Here is a 7,859-nt window from a genome sequence, read left to right on the forward strand (position 1 = left end):
AGGAAAAAATTATTAGAAGTTTCATAAATCTCGAGTATTATGTCACAAGAAAAATTAAATGCATTTTTTATATGAATTATTGATTGAAAAAGAATTATTAAAAGAAACCAAAACAATATATGCAATTTCGCATCTCAAGAAATTTAAAAAGTAAACTTTATAAAAAGAAAATGAAATTTTTTCAAAAAAATAACAAACAATGATGCTTTTTAATTGATTTTAAAAAGAGGTCCTCTGTAGGAATCGAACCCTCAACCTCACAATCAAAAACCAACCGTTGAACCAGTGTGCCATCCAATCATTTGTGATCATGGATTCCTTTATTTAATATTTACTATATTTAAAAAATATACAAATAATATATCGAGTTTTGTTGGATGACCACGGGTTCGAGTGACCCATTTTTTACCCTTATATTCGCCCCTGTTTGAAGTTGACCCAAAACTCATACTAATTAGCATAACTTGCCAAAATTTCCAAATTTATTCTTTCCAAAAATAGTTCTTTCAAATTTTAGTTCTTTTTAAGGCGGGATGTTACACTTAAGTCAAGGACTTTATATATATACCAAATGATATTAATATAAATATTTATTTTACTATCGGGTTATTGGTTAACCCGTTAAAAAAAATCTCAAATCATTAAGAATCGATAACCCGATAATAAAAAAAATCAAAATCATTATCGAAACCGCTAAACCACTAATTCATTACTAATAAATTAATAAAAAAAATTCAATTCAAATTATGATCAATTTCGATTTGTTTTTAAATTGCCCTATAAAGTTTGTGTATTAACTAAGAGGTAGAGTGTGAATAATGTACTATGAGACTGAGTTAACAAGAAAGATTGAAAAGGTCACAAATGATCCCACTTAAATTCAAATTCCCAAGGTAATTTATAGTCCTTTTGACCAAAATTTTCTTGACATACAATACTTCGCACAATTGGGAAAAGACAAAGAGTAATTTTACAAATATCTAGATTCAATATCGCTACAAGCTTTATGAACATTTACAAACAGTGTTAATTGACTATAAATGAACATGTTTAGCGGTAATTAAGTTATTGTTGTTAAAATCATTTTCTATGCAGTGGAAACTGATAAAATGTGTATAGTTGATGAGGGCTAATAGGAGTATGAATAAAAGGTAAACGATGAGGATATAATTATTAGAAGATAAAAGGACATGTGCATCACTAAAAATATTGAATAATTCACTTATTTTAAACTAATGAAAATTGTCCAACTATTCACTTAACATAAATTAGAGAAAATATACTGGACAAATAAAAATAAACGGAAAGATTATTTAATGGATGATATTTAGAGTGAAGTAGTCACGGTAGAGCTACTTGTAAAATTCCATGACCCAAAAGTTAGAGACACAACATAAAAAGTTAATGCCACTGAATCCAGCTTCAGTTGCAAGGAATTGAAACTCGTTTTGAGAACGCTCTTTGCCTCCAGGAGTATGAGCCAACATGACCAAATCAGTTTGTGAAATGACCACATGAGAGGTATGCATAGGATCAGGTTTAACTGGTAGAATGGCCTCAACAACAATCACTTTCCCATTTTTTGTTGGTGTAGACTTATAACAGTTTTTCAATAACTTTACACATTGACTATCCTTCCAGTCATGAAGAATCCACTTTCATATATACATCATTAACAAAAATTGTCAATATTTTAAAGAAACAATAAATATTTTTTTCTGCTAATTTTTTAATTAATTTAAGGTACGTACCTTCATAAAAATAGCATCTCCTTCCGGAACACTTTCAAACATATCTCCTCCAACGTGTTCCACCCCTGCAATAATTAGTTTTTTAAAAAATGAATAATTGTATTATGTTGTTTTAGCCAATTTTAAGTTATATCAAGGAGAATTTAGTCGACCTAACTCACCCTATTCACACCTAACACAAAAAAATTATCATCATTATGTTCAAGGTTCCTCTTAAGTAAGAACTAGGACTCTAGAGTTTCAAACCTCAGTTCAAGAATTTAAGTTAGATATGTTTTTTTCTTTTCTTTTCTAGATATGTGAAATTATATTAAGGGGTATCTTTTCATCAATTAAGTTCCAAATTAAATCTAGTTCTTCTGTTAATGATTTTCACAGAAATTAGGATTTTTATATTGTAAAAAAAACATGATTAATTTGTGACATGAATGAATGCTCTTTTTTGGCCTATTCTCTAATGGGACAAAGGACAAGTATACCCCGAACTATCGTAAATGGTATGCAGATACCCTCCGTTATACTTTTGGGATATTAGTGCCCCTGCCGTCCAAAAACTAGAGTGTATATACCCTTCACTCTAACGGAAGACTATATAGGGACACGTGGTGCAATCTTATCTGTCGGGTTGACGGATAAGATTATGACACGTGTATGTTCATTAGTATAAAGGGTATATATGCTCTAGTTTTTGGATGGCAGGGGCACCAATGTCCTAAAAGTATGACAGAGGGTATCTGCATACCATTTACGATAGTTCGATGGTATATTTATCCTTTTTCAATTAACAAAGAAAAAAGAAGAAAGGAAGGTACCTTCATAAGAAGGAGCATGTTGAACAACATGAGGCAAGTCAAAATTAATGCCCTTAATGGAGGGGAATTTAGATGTAATCATGTTGAGGTTTATTCCAAGACCACCTCCAACATCAACCAAAGCCTTGATGTCCTCAAAACCTTTGTAAGTGTCAAGTATATTTTTCATCACCAGAGTTGTATGACTAATCATTGCTTTGTTGAAAACATTACTCAATTTGGGATCCGTCTTTTGATATTCAAATAAATTTACACCATGCATCCTCTCAAATGAAAATCCCCCTTCAAGAACCGTATCACTTAATCCAAACCTGTGATTTTAAATTAGATAGAAAAGAGTGAGATATGATCTAAATTCTAATTTGATTTGCTTTTGAACTTTGCGAATAATGGGTTAAATTTATCAATTTTTCCATAAAAATAAGACTCGGCAAATTTATTTAAGTTTGAGAGAGTTAATGATCACCGTTGCTCATTTTTTGATACCCTTTTAAGTAAATTTATTTTAGGAGGACAGTTGGTTATAAGGGATAAAGCGAGCGGACAGATAATTTTAGCAAAATAGGTAGATGAAAAGTGTATATATTTAGATCTTTTGAAATAGTCTAGGACCCAATATGGTCCTTATTTGAATATTTTTTATATATATATTTCTATTTCTATTTCTATTATATAGAAGAGTGAAGTGGGAGGACGACCAAGGGTAAAAATGTAATTTTATTCTAACAAAAATCTATTAAGAAAGATATAAATAATTTTAGAAACATTTTTCTATATATGAAGTGAATAATGATCAAGGGTAAAAATGTAATTTCACGCTAACAAAAATCTACCAAGAATGATAACAAGAAAATTAAATAGTTCTAGAAACATCTTAAGTTATTGTTATACCTTTAACTTATTTTGTTATTACTTCACTTTCTTTTCTTTTGTGAGTTATTGTGATATCTATTCATTACTCTCTCTCTCTCTATATATAAAGTAATTAATTTATGATAAATATAGCCATATTTTACTTACATAGAAAATAGCCTAAAATCATATAGAAAAGTATACACAAACTATACAATATAGCTTATCTATATGAACTAAATACTGACTATACATTATGGTACACTAAAAAAATTGAATATAGTTTACCTATACATGAAGTATATATGTAACTTCCGTTAAGATTATTAATCAAGTACACATATATTTGTTAGGTTATTATATATACTAGTACTAATACAAAAAATCTAAGTAGCTTAGTTGATTGGCTACTTGAACTTCTATTTTATTAGTGAGAGTTTCATTCCCTATATTGTAATCACCTTCCTTTTTCCTCCGTAAATAGGGTAGTAGGTGTTGATGTGTACTTTATGTAGAAGGTATAGTGTAGTTTAAGATGAAACAATTACTAGACAAATAAATTAAAACGTAGAGGGTATAGTGTAAGGCGAAACAATTACCAGGTGTTAATGAGTACTTTATGTTGAAGCAAAGCCAAGACTGGCCCCAAAGATGCACCATCTTCATTATCACTAACAAACATCTTTCCCACTGGTGAAAGACCATAGAGTCTAACATTATTATTATTAATGGAGCAAGTGAGCAAAGAATAAGTAGCCAACACATAAAGCATTCTGTCTAACATATTGGCTGCATCAATAGGGTTGTTGCAAGGCATTTCAGAAACAATTTGAGAAGAAGAAAGTTGAGTATCATTAGCTTTGGCTAAGATCTCAAATACATCCAATTCAATTGTTGAATTCAACACAAAGGGAAGTACTGATGATGACAATAATTGCATTGCATATGTAAAATTCCCCTCTTTTTCTGAGCCATTACTAATTGGTAATTGATTGTTTGCCATGCCTTAAATCAATTAGCTTAACACTTTCTCAATTTCCTCTAGCTAGTGCTCTGCCCTTTGTATATTGAGAGTGTTCTCTTAACCCTTACACTCATATATAAATACAAATAATAATATTAGGTATCACTAGCTAGGGTCAAGGTACGGCCCCAACATAACGTTTGGTAAAATAAAAAAAGTGCTTTTAATATTTTTTTAAAGGCAAAATTAATAAGTTAATTAGGATAATAAAAGTAAAATAATTACAAGCATATGTCCCTTTACATTCATACCCCACTAAATGATTACACTATATACCCCCAACTAATTTCGCTTAACTGATACTAAAATGTCCTTTAGAACATGTTTGAATAGATCCTATAACTTGTTATATATAACTGAAAAGTCACAAGGGAAAACTACATAAATGATCCTATAAATTGTCATTGTATTTGCATTATTCTCCTCTCTTGTTAAGACACATTAAGTGTTTTTATATAGCATCCTGTGTAATACTCATATATTCATACGAAAAAGGATATTCTACTGTTGCCATATTTGTTTGTGTCCACTATTTTTAGGTTAAAATAATATCAGAGAGGGTTGAAAATGAAAAAAAAAATGTTATGTAGAGCGAAGCGAGGTTTTTTCCTATTATTATGTTGCAAGCTTTTATCATTACTTTAGATTCAAAAATCTTTTTATTATATTAAATTTCATGTCAAATCAAATCAGACAAACAAATTGAAGCAAAGGAAGTAATAGAAACTGATATATGTACTCGTGCGATGGGTGGATCATAAAATAAAACCGGAGAGAGGTAATAAAAATAAATATATGTCCCTATATGTGAATCATGTATGACATAGTGCAGATTTTATAATCTTATATAAATATTTTTGGATCAGATCTTATTACGTACTAACATTTTCTATAGTATACGTAATTTTATAATTCATCAAGCAATACGCATTGCTTTATAAATTATTACGGTCGACACAGATCCAATGTCCAAAATATAATTTTATTAATAGAAATTTGGGCATGAGAAATAACGCCAGATAGAATTTTGTCGCCTTTAACACCTAATTCAATAAAAAAAATGGTAAATAATTTCCCAATTATGCCATTAGTGGAATAATTCACAAATCCATTAACACAAATAATTTGAAGTGTTTGTCATGAAATCATTTAACATAATATTATTAGGTATATCGAAGTGATAGATCTTATTGCGCAATTGTTAGCTTTTTTTAAAAGCAATTCCGCTTCGCAATATGTGTCTAATGCTAGTTTTATAAATAAAGAAAAAAGGGACCTTAAAGAGGAAAATACAAGCCAAGAGGGCCAGATTTTATTCCACAATTATTAGATGATTTATTATTAGAGTATTTAATTTAAATTATAGAATATAATTCAACTAATTGACTTACGTGAAAAGGAAATGTGTGGCTCGTGCATAGCACGGGCCTAATAATATAAATGGTATGTTTTGGGACTAATAATCGAGTTTTTGAAGCGATTGTTTGCGTGGATAAAAGAATAAGTTTTTTNCATATTTGTTTGTGTCCACTATTTTTAGGTTAAAATAATATCAGAGAGGGTTGAAAATGAAAAAAAAAATGTTATGTAGAGCGGAGTGAGGTTTTTTCCTATTATTATGTTGCAAGCTTTTATCATTACTTTAGATTTAAAAATCTTTTTATTCTATTAAATTTCATGTCAAATCAAATCAGACAAACAAATTGAAGCAAATGAAGTAATAGAAACTGATATATGTACTCGTACGATGGGTGGATCATAAAATAAAACCGAAGAGAGGTAATAAAAATAAATATATGTCCCTATATGTGAATCATGTATGACATAGTGCAGATTTTATAATCTTATATATATATTTTTGGATCAGATCTTATTACGTACTAACATTTTCTATAGTATACGTAATTTTATAATTCATCAAGCAATATGCATTGCTTTATAAATTATTGCGGCCGACACAGATTCCAATGTTCAAAATAATTCCCTTGTCCCACACTTAAATTGTGGCAGACAACTTTTTCTTTTAAAAAAGATAAAATAATTTTAAAAAAACAAAAGATTAAGGGTTGGCTTTAATAAGAAAAAATGTTGAAAAAGAAAAACCACTACTAGCAGTTACCGTCGGGATAAGGTGACAAGTTGCCCTACAATTTTTGTTGTTTATCAAATTTTTCCTTATGCGAGGATTAAACTGACTTTTTCCGCCATACCAAATTCATCTCATCGCTATTTAATTTTTTTTATGCTTAAAACATTAAAGCAAACTTAAAAAAAAAAAGAAGCATATTCATGCATATACTCACATACATATACACATATGTTTCAAGTTATCTATTAAGATGCAAGTATCACTCTTGATACCAATTTTGTTGAAAAACTATATGCATAGCGAAATCATATCAAAATCATGTTGTTTATCTGAATAATAGATAACCAATAACGTTTATGTCAGAACACATATAATCATGCTAGAACACATAAACTTGTTGAAAGCGTGATCAAATATTAAATTTCAAGAAGTTTAAAATAAAAGGTTGAAAAAAAGAATTAGATAAACAACATATATTGAAAATTGAAAACATATAAATAATAAATGGGCCCAAATGAGGTCAAACTTTTGGCTAATAAAGTAGTAGGTAATTAATGGTGTTAAATTGTCCAATAATATAAATTTTAAAAGTACAATCATAAAAGAAGAATGTACAACACTATGAATCACATATCATCCAACACTTGTCATGTGCTAAGTAGTAGATATTCCCACTTATTATATATAGTAATATATATATATATATATTCTATATATATATATATATAATAAGCCACAATGCAACTATCATTGTAACTATCTTGTTAGCTTTCAACCAAAAGCTAACAAGATTTTTAATTAGATATTTATTATTTAGTTAAATAATAAATATATCATTGTATGAGCTATTTATTACTCATTCCTTTTGAATTTGTTAATCTGATTTTGATCTGACACATAGTTTACGAAAGTAAATTAGATTTTGAGAAAAAACACAAAGTGATAATTGAAGTTGTCCCAGATTTTCAAAAAGACACCTTAACTTTGCGTGCATCCTATTACCCCACAAAACATTCAAAATCACAATAAATACACATTTTTTACACAATATTTTTACTTTGGACAAAAAGATCCTTCGAATGTGCAATTTCTTAAAAACAAAAAGTTGGACCCATTATTGATGTATTGAAGGATGCTTTGGTAATTTCCTATGATGAATTCGTTTTGTTTGTTTCTTTTAAATTTCTTTTACTATGCTAAATAATTGTATAAAATATTATGAATCACGATAATTAATTACTTAAATATTTAAAAGATATAAAAATATATAAAAGATCTGATTGACTCTTCAAATTTTACCGGTGACATATAAATTGAGACAAATGAAATAA

General features: G+C 28.8%; 1 protein-coding gene across 2 annotated transcripts in view; it reads right to left on the reverse strand.

The window, feature by feature from the left end:
• Positions 1 to 1,198: 1,198 nt before the first annotated feature.
• Positions 1,199 to 7,859, reverse strand: part of LOC125874421 (caffeic acid 3-O-methyltransferase 1-like) — a 124,839-nt gene continuing 118,178 nt past the window's right edge. Inside the window, exons 1-4 of one of the 2 annotated variants that reach the window (XM_049555307.1) lie at positions 4,015 to 4,475; positions 2,564 to 2,874; positions 1,752 to 1,816; positions 1,199 to 1,655 (exon numbers count right to left, since the gene is read on the reverse strand). In XM_049555307.1, coding sequence (XP_049411264.1) covers positions 1,353 to 1,655; positions 1,752 to 1,816; positions 2,564 to 2,874; positions 4,015 to 4,418 — 1,083 coding nt within the window. In that variant the 5' untranslated portion in view covers positions 4,419 to 4,475 and the 3' untranslated portion in view covers positions 1,199 to 1,352. Of the gene's footprint in view, positions 1,656 to 1,751; positions 1,817 to 2,563; positions 2,875 to 4,014; positions 4,476 to 7,859 lie in introns of those variants that run through there. The other variant, XM_049555308.1, reaches the window with a different exon arrangement.

This window comes from Solanum stenotomum, chromosome 8 (assembly GCF_019186545.1).
Source record: "Solanum stenotomum isolate F172 chromosome 8, ASM1918654v1, whole genome shotgun sequence".
Lineage (NCBI taxonomy): Eukaryota > Viridiplantae > Streptophyta > Magnoliopsida > Solanales > Solanaceae > Solanum > Solanum stenotomum.